Source organism: Lissotriton vulgaris, chromosome 5 (assembly GCF_964263255.1).
Source record: "Lissotriton vulgaris chromosome 5, aLisVul1.2, whole genome shotgun sequence".
Classification (NCBI taxonomy): domain Eukaryota; kingdom Metazoa; phylum Chordata; class Amphibia; order Caudata; family Salamandridae; genus Lissotriton; species Lissotriton vulgaris.
The window spans coordinates 305,804,694-305,819,764 of NC_141693.1; the positions used below are offsets into that span (position 1 = coordinate 305,804,694).

General features: G+C 41.1%; 1 protein-coding gene across 2 annotated transcripts in view; it reads right to left on the reverse strand.

Moving 5' to 3' along the window:
* CFAP74 (cilia and flagella associated protein 74) overlaps positions 1 to 15,071 on the reverse strand; it is a 1,279,283-nt gene that overhangs the window by 876,578 nt on the left and 387,634 nt on the right. For both annotated transcript variants that reach the window (XM_086921531.1, XM_086921532.1), the window contains exon 17: positions 3,530 to 3,619. In XM_086921531.1, coding sequence (XP_086777657.1) covers positions 3,530 to 3,619 — 90 coding nt within the window. The remainder of the gene's footprint in view (positions 1 to 3,529; positions 3,620 to 15,071) is intronic.

The window sequence follows — 15,071 nt, forward strand, 5'->3', positions numbered from 1 at the left end:
AGGTGGGAAAAGAAGCACTCTCCTGCTCTAGCACACCAGATGCGAGGCTCGCGAGAGAGCAGGTCAGACGCAGAGCTAAGTTGTCTGGAAGGAACACAGAAGTGTATGTGACTGCTAAGGTACAAAGGGCCATGGTTGTAAAGTTATTTGTATGTATGACAAAGAAGCTTGTAGAGGGAATGCGTATGAACCAGAAATCAATGAAGATTATGTACGTGTGTGGTGAAGTGGTATGAAGATGCAGAATGAGCAAGCTGTGGTCGGACTACTTGGACTCTCTTAATGCGAGCAGCAATGCCAACATGGAGAGCATTTCTCTAGTCTAGTCTTCTGGTAATGAATGCTTGGTCACGATTTTCTGTGAAATCAGGGCAAGCAATTTGAAAACATTTCTGAGAATTTTGAGAGTGTTAAAGCAACAAGTAGGCACTGCAGTGAGTTGTTTACTACAGAAAGTTGTTAATCAACAACAATACTCAAGTTTCTGGCAGCTTACCAGGGCTGAGTAAGAGGGCCATGGTAAAGGGGGCGCCAAGTTGTGGTCCACAGAGAATTATCTCTACGAAATAAAACAAGCATGGGTTTCTTACCATTTAGCTTTAGGCAATTACAGTTTATCCAGTCAGCAACTGCAGAAATACAGTGCATGAAATTAGATTTACTAATTGCTATATCTTCCGAGAGAGGACCAGTGGAGTATCGTCAGCATAAGCATAATATTAAAAGTAAAAGATATAACAACAGGTGGCAGTGGTGTCATATAAATATTAAACAATGTGGGGCCTAGGAGGGATCCCTAGGCATCCCACTAAACATTAGAAGAAACAGACTGAAATGGTGGGACATATACAGAATGGGTCCGGTAAGAGAGGAAAGAACTAAACCACTGAAAAGTGGAATGGCAGATACCAGCATCAAAGAATGGTGTGCGATAACGTGCCAAACACCGGGAAGAGATCTAAAAGGCTAAGAGCAGCAGGGGCATCCTTATCAATGATGAGTTGGATTTTGTCCATTTGGTAATGAGTAGTTTCCCTGCTATGATTGGCCCTAAATCCAGATTGTGAGTGATCAATCACGAAGTGAGATGTAAGATAGTTGGTGAGTTGATGGGTGTCTAGTATTTTTCAACAAATGTGGCTGGGTAAGGAAGAAGGGAGATAGGTCTCCAGTTGGAAAAGATCACAGAATCAGGACAAGACTTTGTAAGCAACAACGCACTATGGCATGTTTCCATAAAACTGGACAAACAGCAGTCAACATTCAGAGGTTAGAAAGGGTGGTGAGTGCAAGGTCAATCACTTCATGACTAAGAGAAAAGATATAGAGTGGACAGGGGTCAATGAGAGAACCAGATGTAACTAAATGCATAGTCCTTGTGACCTCTTCGGTTGTAGCATTGTCAGGTGGGCATATCTTCTCCAGAAGATGTTGAGGAGGGCATACTAATAAAGTCCAGCGAGTCTAAAGCGGATTGTGGAGAGAAAATATGATTAATCAGCTTGAACTTATCATAGACGTAACTAGAAAGGCCAGAGCAAAGGTTCTGGGATGAGGTAAAGCAGAAGGAAGAGGCAGAAAGAGTGGTACATTTCTTTACAAAAGTGAAATTTCCTTAATGGAATTGATACTTTGCTGGACCTGGGAAGTCAGGGATCGGGCCTGGTCTGTCTAAGCTGCTGGTGATAATTACAGAGCGCAGACTTAAAGGCGCATTTATCACAAACATTATGTGAATTACATCACCACCGCTCAAGTTGTTTGTAATGGCGTTTCAGCTGCCTGAGGTCCTCTGTATGCCAATTAGCATTGTAGTATGCCATGATTTAGAGTAGGTCTTTAATGGGCAAGGATATTAGCTGCACTTATATGTCATGGTTTGAAGCTTCTGATGGGAGTAGACAGTTTGGTGAAAGAAGTGGCATGGGAAATTGTTAACCTCTGAGTTCCAACTTTCCATGGGGAATCTGTTTCACCAGTATGTATTAAAATAGTGTGTAAGAGCTTTGTTACGTTGAGAGAAGGTCATGTTGAAGATGACTAAAACATGATATGACCATGTAAGGGGGCCAGGCTGCTCTAGCCTAATATAATAGAAGTTGGTGAAGATAGCATCAAATATGTGGTTAGTGAGATGGGCGGCTCCTTTAATATGTATGGAGAGGGCCAGCACTTTTAGATCTTCTAAGAAGTTGATGCTGACAGGGTCAAAAGCATCTTCCAGATGAAGGTTGAGGTCCTAAATGAACATGAACAATTGAGAAGTCAGAGCAAAAAGTGAAATGAGTTCATAAATTTGGATTTGAAGATATTTCTGGGTCCAGGGGACGATACACGAAAGCCCCCCTCCCCCCCCAAAAAAGATGTGGAATTGGGAGAGCTAATTTTGAAAGTAAGGTTTTCAAATCCAGTCACTGACCTCTTCTGAAAAAATGGAACAATTGAAGGTGGATAGTATATGGCAGCCTCTCTATCCCCGAAGTTTATGAAATATATCCTATTTGATTATGTTGTAGCTGAGAGGGATCGTAATGGCTATGGGCCCGATTCACAGAACCAACTTAAGACAAAATCTTAAACTTACTACTTTTGGTATTCACAGAAGTTAGGATTTTGTCTTAAGTTTGTCTTAAGACAGACTTAAGACAGACTTAAGACAAAATCCTAACTTAAGTCAGTCTTAAGTCTGTCTTAAGTCTATCTTAAGACAAACTTAAGACAAAATCCTAACTTCTGTGAATACCAAAAGTAGTAAGTTTAGGATTTTGTCTTAAGTTAGTTCTGAGAATCGGGCCCTGAGTTCGGACAGAGATGGCAATAAGCCAAGTTTCTGTATGGAAAAAAAAGTCTGGGCTATTTGAAACATTTACATCTCAGGCTTCCAGAACATGTTTGGATAGAGAACGGGTATTAATAAGAAGGCATTTAAATGATGGAGTGATGAAATCTTTGAACAAAGTGTGTATTTGATCGAGGGGGAAGCAGGTTGCAGGGCTGGTAGTCCTGGGAGTCTGACGCACAGGGGTAGAAGTGTTGTAGAGAACACCTAAAGTGGCGGTGGAGTCAGGATAAAGAGCCTTCAACAAATGGGGGAGTACTCTGTGTGAAGAGGCGAGAGCAAGACAGGGTTAAGCTCACGCAAAGTAGGAGCGTACTAGATCAGCCTTACCTCTGAGTGGAGCCCCAAAGATCCAGGGATTCAGGAGCGGACAGAAGCAGATGTGCTTATCTTTGGCATGCTGCTAGCATGCACACATGCTGCATAGAGAAACAGGAAAGTTATCAATCTACATTTGATCTCTTGAAGTGGAAGAGAGTGACTTAGGATGGAACACAGTGGGAGCAGAATTTGATAGGCCTTTAATGTGCATGCTCCTTCATCCTGCAACTTTAGCTTTTGTGTGTACGCTTTGTTCCATTGGCTCACCTACAGCTTGTGACAAACCAGTAGGGCATTTTTACAATACTAATACTAAACTGCTCAGTGTCCTTATCAAAAGCCATGAATTAATACTAAAATAAAACTTACATCACATTTCTTGGTTGTGCATGTGATTGGAATAGCAAAAGTACCAGTTTGGGCCAGAAACATGACTTTGCCGTCGAGATCTTCATTTATCTAAAACAGGAAAGTGACAGGTTAGAGTCAACAATATGGCATTTTATATTGAAATCTCATTAATTGCACTTTTTTGGACATGGTTGAGATACATACTGGTTCCAGACAAGGAACTAGGATACAGCCATTTTTGTTGGTAAGATGTTAATTAGTGCACCTTTCTAAAACGAAACATCAAACTGACAGTATTACCTAGGAACTTTAGTCAGAATTCAACTTTTCAGGTTATATTCTTGAAATATTGTACTTCATGCTCATGCAAGACAAATCTGTCTTTATCCCTCCATCGCACTTAGTATGGTTGCATTGAGACCCAAGAGTCATTCATTTAAATTTTTACTGACATGACAGAATTCTGACCGCACTCTTTCTGTTGAACACACAAGAAGCTAAAACAACAAGGTATTTAACTTGGTTAATGTGCTTTCTGGTAGATATTCTATCTAACCGCAAATTGCTCATCTTTTGAATTCCCCTAGGATCTGAAAAATTTTCCACAATTGGTCTAGCACGCAAGTTGGTGGCACCACTGGATTTTGCAGCAGCTTTACACTGTGTGGTAATACACATGCTTACAGGCAAATTAAGCTATCACGTAAGGTTTATTGTTAACAGAAACTACCCCGGGCAGCTGGGCACAACAGCAGTCCACACAGGGCAGAGTGATAGTTCAACTGTCTTTTTCAGAATACCGACGCCATACCAGTATTCCACAAAGAGCATCACGAGCCAAGCGTGGTGTCGCGAGCTGCTGTGGAGTCCAGAACCCTACATTAGGTCTTCTCTTCAAACAATACAAAACAACAGATGAGAGCTACATAACTAGGTCATATAAAGAAAATCCTTAGGCCATATCCTAATATAATAATAATACACTATTCCCCATAGTATGGGAAACAAATATAAACCTACCATAAATAAAATATTTGTAAAGAGAAACAGATACAACACATAATATAAACATCGTACAACAGTATAACATAGCTGTGGAGACTTTGTAACTAATATGAAAATCATCTATACCCGAGTGGAATTCAATCATCTATTAAGGAACATCACTTTGTTTTGGCATGTGCTCCTCCATGCAGGTAGAGATCCTTTGAGAACCGTCAAGTACACAGCCTCTCTGTGTTCGCAATTGATTGACATCATTATTTTGTCCTGCATCTGCGTGTGTGCTATATTGTTGGGTCAAACCTTTACAATTTTAGAACAATTCCACCAATGGCCTCCTTCTACACGAACAGCATTGCCACATACCTTTTCAACTTTTACTAATGTAAAAAACTTTAAATCTCTTTTAAACATGTCTTTATTCTCACATAGTCTCCAACAGTTGTAGATTTGTCAGAAACTTTTTTTTCCGTGTCATAATAGATCTTTTGTTTACATTGAGACAGAGTCACATTCTTCCTCTCAAGACCACCCATGCTTTCTCCATCCACCTTTTGGTTCAGCCATTTTGACATCCCCCAGGCCTGAAATCAGTAGCTGTTTTCCAACATTGAGAAGTTTGAAAGGAGAAAACTGGGTAGAAGACTGAGGAGTGGTCCTATAAAACCACATCATGGTTTGTATGGCAGTATTGACCACACATTTGTTTTGTAAAGCCCAATGTACACACACTCCAACCACTCTGTTGAAGCGCTCAACAAGCCAATTAGTTTGGGGGTGATACAACGAGCTTTTAAGGTGTGTCATGCTGCTAGCTTTAAGAAATCCCTCCAGGTCAGAAGAAACAAATTGCACTCCATTATCTGAAACTATTCACTCCAGGAACCCTTCCCTCATGGACAGATCCTTAAGAAATGTTATGACAGTTTTGGAATCTGGCGCCCCGATTAATCTTACCTCAGGCTGTTTTGTGTAGTAATATATGAGAACTAATGCAAACCTCGAATGACAAGGAAGTGAGCTAAATTTACCCATCAAATTAATACCGACTTTACCATGGTCCTGCAGGGAATTCAATTGGGACTAATGGTGCAGATGTTGTTTTCAATGCTTTGTCACTGACTGAACACAAAACACACTCTTTGACTAGCATACCATTTTCTACTCCATCTGTGGACCACACCCTACACTTTGTGAAAGTAGCCCCATAATGCCCCTCATGAGCTTTTTCCAGAATTAAATGCCTAATATTGACAGGAGGAACAAGTTTGTTCAACCTTGTAACAAACCCATCTTCTAAGGATAGTTATTCAGCTACCTTACTAATTGGTTGAATACTTTGCTCAACCATCTTTTTCTTAGGCCACCCTTCCCTGATATACTTGGACACTTTGCCTAGCAAAACATCATCACGTAAGGCTGATTTCCATTCAAGTTCAGAAAAGGGGCAAGCGCGCCAATTTCAATGGCACCTACCAATCAACTTTCATCCTCTAGGTCATAGACTTCTGTGTCTAATAAGTTAATTTCGATGGGGAAGCAAGGAAGGTAATCTGCTCGCCCATTCTTCCCTCCTGGGATGTGCTCAATATCAAATTAGAACTGTAGTAAACGGGCTGAAAACCTAGCAGCATATGTAATTATAGTAGTTTGTTATATGTTCTCTTCCTATTACTACAGACAAACATTAATATCCCTTATACAATCCTTCATGTGGTCTTCTTTATTGTTGTAACATGCAATCTGTGTCACCACCACCTCCGTTCTTGGACACTCCAGGAGAACCACCAATTCCGTGGAAACAAGGTACGATTCTTTGGAAACTTATTTGGGAACTATTAGTGCAACCAGATTCAGGCTTGAGAGGAGGAAATTTTACTGCTTCATTCTTTAGGATTTGAAGGAAGGTCCACATTTAAAGATCTACCTGAGCTGGCAGTCCAGGGAGTGAAGAACTGGATACATTTCAAACTGCAGTCAAAACATTAGTAAATAGATTTGATTTTCCTCCTATTTGGTTGCCTCCAGACATACATTTCTCACAAATATTTCTAAATTAAGAAAGCTGGTGGTTGAATGTGAATTTGAACATTTCAGTGAGCAGCTAATCAGGGATCAGTTCATATGCCACTGTTTAGATAAAACCATAAGCCTGAAATTGTTGTCATTAGGTAACCAGTCACTTACTGAAAGCATAAGAATAGCTAAGTGTATAGAGACGTTTTTTAAGTTGCTGAAGGAACTTCATGATAAGGCCACTGAGCAAGTTAATCCAGTCAGGTGTAAGGAAGATAAGTATGTACCAAAGAAAGGGTCTCAATCACTTGGCACACGTCAATCTAGTTCCTTCTTTAATCAACCTATCACAGGCTCTGATGTGGAAACCCAAGTAACAAAAAAAGGAGGGTGACAACAGCAGCACGCACCTGGCGGAGTGAAGGTTCATCCATCTTTCTCAGAATCTGACTCCACACATGTATTCCACAAAGAGCGTCATGAGCCAAGAGCGGCATTGCAAGCTGGTGTGGAGTCTAGAACAATACACAACACTGCCAATGGAAGTGACAACACGAGCCTCATATACATCTGCACGCTGACATGAGTGTTTTTTAAAACACATCTGCACCCTCAGACAGAGATCATTCATGACAGATCGTAACATGACAGCGTGCAAAATGCCACTTGAGATGCTTTTAGAATAAAGTCCATTCCACAGAACGAGAAGGAGGGAGGGCAATGAGCAACCTGCCGTTAAATGAACTATCCACCAGAAGGATGTTTATGGCAGGTAAGTAACTGTTCTTTTACTGGACAATGCTAACTGCAGACTGCTCACATTCTGAATACATACCAAAGCTGTCCCTCTCAAAAGAAGGAGGATTTGAGGTGTAAATGTATGCCAGGAGGTCCTGAAGCACCAAATGCCTATAACTTGGGGATGATCTCTTACCATAATCTGAACTTTGGGAACTAATTAATATTTCCCTAAAATACTTTCCAACTTTTGGGGCCAATAATAGATAAGGAGGAACTTCAAGTCAAAAGTCTCCAAATGTCCCAAAATAAAGTTTTAAGCAGTAGTCATTGCAACACATTGTGCCTAATCACATGTAATGTCTTCAATTTTCCGAAACATCTAGAAATAGTGCTACACAGAAAAAGCGTATCCATTATGGTAAGTATTTCTCCACATAACATTTATACTTTTCGCCTTACCACCCTGTAGCAACAGTCCTCTGTTGTTAAGGGCTTTTACTTTTATCTTACAAGTCCCCAGTACCATTCTGTGATGCTGGGGGACAGGCAGAAAGCAGTTGAATACAGGCAGGCTCCAGCACTCCAGAGCATCACAGAAGAGAAAATTTGCAGACAAGGACTCAGGATCAGGAAGACTTTGGTAAAGTAAGTATTCAAATCAGGTAGGTGAATTATAGCAGGCAACTGCTGGACTCTCGGACCCAGCTGCTCTGCCACATGTGAAAAGCCCAACTGCATCCTGCACAGACATTCTGGGGAAGGTAGGGTATCAGATGCACAGGACGCGGCTGCAAGGACTAGACTGCGTCCTACATACCCAAACTCTATCCAGGACACAGCTGCATCAGCACACTCCCCACAGAACCGCAGCAGCCGTTTCACAATCAGGAGCTGTCTGGATGATATAAGCCTGATACTTCCTAATCTTCTTCAGACGTTGGGGTAAACGTGGCAGTAGTAGAAAGTCTTACAGACCCATTGTAGGAGCAATGTATCTCCCAGAGATCACCAAGGCAGAAACTCGAATACCCAGTAGCCACAACACTACACATTCTCTGAAGTAGGGAAAAGATCTACCCAAAGCACGCCCCATCGTACGAAGATGCCTTCAAAACCTTTGGGTTCAGACACCATTTGTTGTCTACCAGCAGACATTTACTGAGGTCATCAACCTTGGCATTTAGTAGGCCCACCAAATGACTGCCCATCTGAGAGCTCCCTTGGAACTTACTCAGGGTTCTTTAAGAAGATCGAGGTATTCAAAAAGTAAGGGCCCAGGTTGATGTGTAACCTATAGCTGAAAAAGGTAATACCTATGTCACAAAATAGCCCTCTAAAATAGGTCTAGTTTTAAACAACATATTACATGCCAGAGCAAGGTGGAACATTTACAAAAACAGTACCAGTGATGTGTGTAATAGTGTATAATATTATACGCTATTACATACATCACTGGTACTTTTTTTGTAAATGTGCCACCTTGCTCTGGTATGTAAAATGCCACTTTAAAACTCAACCTATTTCATCTTTAAGAAGTCTGAGTAAGTTTGTTGTCTTGGAACCTTTATATAATTTATATTATAGTAGCTCTAGGAACACAGGTCCTAGTATCCGGTCTCCACTCTCTTTTCACAGGAGCCTACGAGCCCAGCCTTTCTCAAATACAGCCCGAAGCAAAAGAGCTATCTCTACTGGTAAATCACCATGACATTTGTATATATAAAAAATCTTTTCTCGTTTATGCACGCACCACCCAAATAATCTTATGTCATTGTCCGTAGGTGCCAAAACCCCTCCCCACGCTCACCTTTGTCCTGATGAAGACCCCGCCCACAATGCGTAAAATTGGCTGTTCCGTTTAGGGTTTGAAACGTCGGCACTTCTGCATTTTTATGTCAGACATATATGACAGAGAATGTTTATCTGTAAATATGTTATGACTTGGCATTTAATGATTGGACAATAACACTGTCAGGATAGTTTACAATTATTTGATTGATATATATATGTATGCACCTCTGTCCTTTTTCACAAAGCTTCCTATACACCTATCACTTCACTTCTCTGTGCAACTGTTTTTAAAGAATATATCCATTTAGAATTTGTTTTTCATTGTATGTATTGATTTATTCAAATATTATGATTCAATTAAAGTAGACCCATTACTTGGAAGGAATTAATGGTGGTGTTTGACTTTGATTAGATTCTATTGATTAATACGCTTTATCGATTTTTCAGTTACATTTGATTTCCACTGGGACATAATCTTTTTGTACCATAATCTACCCAGGCCCAGTGGCTTTTGGGTCGCCCCATTGTAATAATTCACATATGTCAATGAGCACACTGTACCATTTGGATGCGCAAGGCCAGTAGGCAAAGCAACTTTAGAATAGTCCACATAGGAACTCAGGTGTGAGCCCAAGACACCAGGACAAGGCAGAAAGGCTTTGCTAGCCACTGGGCACATATGAAGGAATTTCATAGTTACAGATGAAATTTTAGTTTGATGGTTGAGAATGCCAGCGAGATGGTTAAATGCAAGTGGTCTGGGACTGACTGCAGCAAGCTTGCTTTTAATAGCCAGACACCTTCTTAAATACCTGGGGGCCTAGGTGAGGCCAAATGGTAGGATGGTTAACTGAAAGTGTTCCAGTTGCACAAATATGTAGTAAACCAATCGCAAACAGGAAGGGGTCCCCAGGGGACCCCTTCCCCTTTGTGAATGGTTGCGTAAATATTTTTTAAGAGCAGGCAGTGGTCCCAGGGACCACTGCCTGCCCTTAAAAAATGAAACTAAAAAGTTTTATTTTTATTTTTTAAATGCATCCCGTTTTCCTTTAAGGAAAACCGGATGCATTTTAAAAAATGCTTTATTTAAAAGCAGTCCCAGACATGGTGGTCTGCTGACCCCAGCAGGCCACCATCCCTGGGAGTGCTAGCCATTCCCAATGGGGTTGCAAATTGCAACAGCCTCATTAATATTCATGAGGCATGCAATTTGTGACCTCATTGGCAATCACAAACAGTGTCTGAGACACTGTTGTACATCCCAATTTCCGAGTTGCAAATTGCGAATCGCCAATGCGACGCAAGTTGCAAGTATCTAGAGATATAGAGCAATGTCTGCACCAACTTTGGTGAGAAACTCCAGCTAATTTTGAAGTAATTTTGAAGCAGTTTGAATTGTGAACTGCATTTACCACGATGCAAAGGGGAGAACTGTGCTGGGACTGTAGGCAGTGTGCTCCCAACCCCCATTCTGTTAAAAATGCTCCCTTGAACCAGCAAGCTGACGAGCATTGAAGATGCACCTGTGTGCCTGTGAGTGGTACTGAGAGGAACTTGGCAGCATTTCCAGCAAACCCAGATGATTTTTCTTTGCTCTCTGATACTGCTGCTCTTTACCGATGAAGGGCTCAACCCAGAAACACGTGTCTAGAGATATAGAGCAATGTCTGCACCAACTTTGGTGAAAAACTCCAGCTAATTTTGAAGTAGTTTGAATTGTGAACTGCATTTACAATGATGCAAAGGGGCGAACTGTGCTGGGACTGTAAGGCAGTGTGCTCCTAACCCCCATTCTAAATAATATTACTGTGACTACACCATTAAGGTATTTTCGTCCACGGCATTTAATCACTGTAAAATGAAATATTATTATCACCCATTCACTGTATCTAGATCGACCATGTGGGATTGTTTTAGTTGGCTCCTTATTTTTTATAAATAACATCATTATGATTTTGCAGAGAATTTATCACAAATATTTAAGTATATGTGTACGTTTTTGGAAAAAAGATTTGAATAGATTGATATTTTTTTAGGGGACTCTTGCTGATGCTAAATAGATGAAGGAAAATTATTCATTCTAATATATAATTTTGGAGATACGTCATGTGGTAAAATACATTTACTATTCTGCCCTCTAGATGTACCTTTTTGTTTTCTGGTGAATGAGAGAGAATAAAATTGAGATTATAATATGATTGAGGAACTACTGATTGTGACATGCCAAGGACATGTTAAGGGGCAATAACAACTATTATATGTATACTGATTGCATAATAGGTTGTACTGCTCCAGTGACTGCAGTTAGGGAAATGGATACTGTTGAATGTTGTAACAAAGGATGTCCATATGAACTTTTCATGAACCAATATATGTTGTGTGTTCTATTTTCTATTAGGACTGAAATCAATTAAGGTTGTAAGTTCTACTTTTGGATGGATTACTGATGATACTAAGGTATCATGTTTTTATTGGAATATGATTTTGAATTGTTTTATATTCTGTATATGTTTTTATGATATATAAACATTTTAGATGTTGCTTAGTGTTTGTTTAATGTGCTTCGTGTCAGCCATGAAAAAGTCCAGCTGTTTAAGCGTTGAAACACGTTGGCTGTGACCATGCTATACTTGATAAAAATAAAAAATAACTGTTTTGATTACACAAGAAGAAAACAAGTTACTTACTTGTAATACAGTATTGGTATCTTTCATAGATTCACATGCCTGAATCATTTCCCGTCACCGAGATGGGAGTCCCACGGTAAAATACAAAAGTAGTGCCATAAGTAATAAATAGGCCAAAGGTTATATCTTAGTAGCCTATTTATGTCCTTATAGGAAAAGAACCAAAAGTCAGCTCCAACCAATCAGCTATCAGCACCCTCTAGAACACTCCCAACAGAAGCAGTTCTCCTCAGATTTTCCAAACACATGTGGGAAGTAAATATCCCAAAAATCACTGACAAATAGTTCCACAGGGAGGATGGTGGGTGCATGTGAATCTATGAAAGATACCAATACTGGATAACTGTAGTTACAAGTAACTTGTTTTCTTATCCAGTATTGGGGTATCTTTCATAGATTCAGATGCCTGAATCAGAGTAGCAAGCAGTACCCCAAGGTGTTTGCCGATGGTGGGAGACATGTATTCTAAAACTCCTAAAGGACATCCATAACCTTGAAATATTGCAATGACAGAGCATAAAAAGCCATAATCATATTAAAAGAGATAGAGGATATCAGCATGATAAACGTACACATTGAGAAACATAGGAGCATGAACACTGTAGGCAATATAACAGTAAAGAAAACTAATAATAGACATGCCTTAAAGAAGTGTAAAGAATCTGACCTTAGTGAAAGAGATGGCGTAACACAGCTTGTCCAACCCCCAATCCTCCCTTTGTGCAGATAGGAGGCAGTAGTGTCTAGTGAACGTGTGGATAACATTTTTCCATGTCGCAGCACGGAATATTTTGTCCAGTGTAACCCCAGCAAACAAACTTGTAGATGCTGTAAGAGTTCTGGTGGAGTGTGCTTTAGCCTTCATCGTAAGAGGTTTATTGGCTTTTTTGTGGCAGAATTGAATGGCGGATGCGACCCATCTGGCTATTGTGGCTTTTGTTACTGCGGTTCCCTATTTTCCTTGACCGTAGGCCACTAACAGTTGATCTGTTTTTCTGATATCTTTTGTCTTTTGAAGATACACCTTTTTGCATCCAATGAATGTAAAACCCTTTCAGCAAGAAAGTTTGCAGCATTACTGGCTCATTCAAGTGAAATTGTGTGGGTACCTTTAAAATGATCTTAGGATTTGTCCGAAGGATTACGTAGTGCTGTGTAAAGGGTAATGAGGGTTCTTTGATCGTAAAAGCCTGAATCTCACTTACCCTTCTTGCAGAAGTAAGAGCCAGCAAGAGGGCTACTGTCCAAGTGAGGAATTTGATTTCTGTTCTATGGACCGGTTCAAATGGTTGTCTCATCATTCGTGTTAAAACCACACTGAGTTCCCACTCTGGAGGAGTTGCATGCACAGGAGGAAAAGTGCGAAAAAGTCCTCTCATGAAGAGAAGATGAACATAAAGAAGGAAGCTGCAGAGATTTCCTGTCCCTGAAAACGGCAGCCAGGTGGACCTTGACTGACGAAAAAGTGAGGCCAGACTTGGCCAGTGAGAGCATATAAGGTAGAGTCTGTTCAGCAGGGGCTTGAATTGGATGAACTTTATTGGTTTCACACCAACAACAGAATCTTTTCCATTTTAAATGATATGTTTTGACAGTGCTTTCAGCACGGGATTTAGACAGTATGTCTCAACAGTCCTGTGAAATATTAAGGTCTTTGAACTCTAGGAATTCAGGAGCCATCGGTGGAAGTGCAGGGACTGTGAATCGGATGGCCTACCTGACCTTTGTTCCGTGAAAACATTGTCGTTGTTGGATGAAGGCAAATGGGTCTGTCTTGTGATAACAGAAGAAGCTCCTGGAACCAATACTGTCTGGGCCAGGACAACGGGGTGCAATCAGAATTCGGCTGCAGCCCTCCAGTTTCATTTTGCTGAGCACCCTGGGGATTAATGGAATGGGTGGAAAAGCGTAGACATAGATCCCGGACCATCTCATTGAAAAACATTCCCCCTTGACCCCGGTTGAGGGAACCTGCTGGCATAATATTGGCATTTCTTGTTCTCCTGCGATGCAAACAGATCCAGAGCTGGTTTGCCCCATGTCAAAAGATTTTGTTCACCTGAGTTTGTTCTAACCCCCACTCGGGGCAGCCGGATTGAGACCTGCTTAGTCTATCTGCCAGGGTATTGTGAGGACCCCTGACATGCTCGGCCTTCAAGGATATGCCGTGGAACGTTGTCCATTCCTGCGCTTCTTGGGAAAGCGTCAAGGACTTTGTTCCTCCTTGTTTGTTTATGTAGTACATGCTGGTCGTATTGTCAGTAAAGACCTGCACTGAGGAACCTGCTATCCTTGGAAGGAAAGCCTGAAGAGACAAAAATATGGCTCAGAGTTCCAGACTGTTGATGTGGTGTTGTTTCTGTGTCTGCGACCAATTTCCCTGGATTTGCAAATCCTGTGGATGGCCTCTCCATCCTTCCATGGAGGCATCTGTTATCAAGACGAAGTCCGGAATGTTTTGCAGAAAGGTGAGACCTTGGGAAAGATTCACTATTTGGGACTACCAACGGAGTGCGTCCACCATTCGTGCAGTTATTCGGATAACATCCTCGAAAGAACCCAATGCTTGTTGCCATTGTTTCTGTAATTCCTCTTGAAGAGGTCTCCTCTTGAGCTGCACCAAAGAGATTACGTTGATTGCTGACGAGCACATCCCTAAGAGCGATTTGAATGTTCGGACATAAACTGACTTTCTTTTTTAAATGGTTGTTGTTATTTTGTGAAGGCGCACTTGACGGTCTTGAGACAAGAATGCTTTGCACTGGACGGTGTCCAGGGACGATCCTAGGAACAAAATGACCTGAGTTGGAAGCAAATTCGATTTGCCCTTGTTCAAAGTGAGTCCCAGCGTATTGAACAGATAGAGACAAGATGTTGTGGCAAGATTAGCTTCCTGCTATGACGGAGCTTTGAGCAGCCAATCGTCGAGGTATGGGAAAACATGGATCCCCTGGATCATAAGGGTGCTGCTCCTGGTGCTATCCACTTGGTGAAAATCTGTGGCACTGATTTTAGGACATACAGGAGCAACCTTGAATTGACAGTGGGTGCCAGCCACTGTAAATCGTAGATATTTTTGATCTTTTGGATGGATAGGGATATGAAAGTATGCGTCTTCCATTTCCAGAGAAGTCATGAAATCCCCTTCGTTTAAGCATCCCAGAATATCGGAATGCGTTAGCCTCCGGAATGTTTGTTTCTTGAGAAACTTGTTGAGTTTGCAGAGGTCCAGAATCGGTCGCCATTCTCTTGACTTCTTTCTGATTAGGAAGAAACAAGAATAGAAACCTGTTCCTTTCTGTGTGGATGGTACTTCTACTATC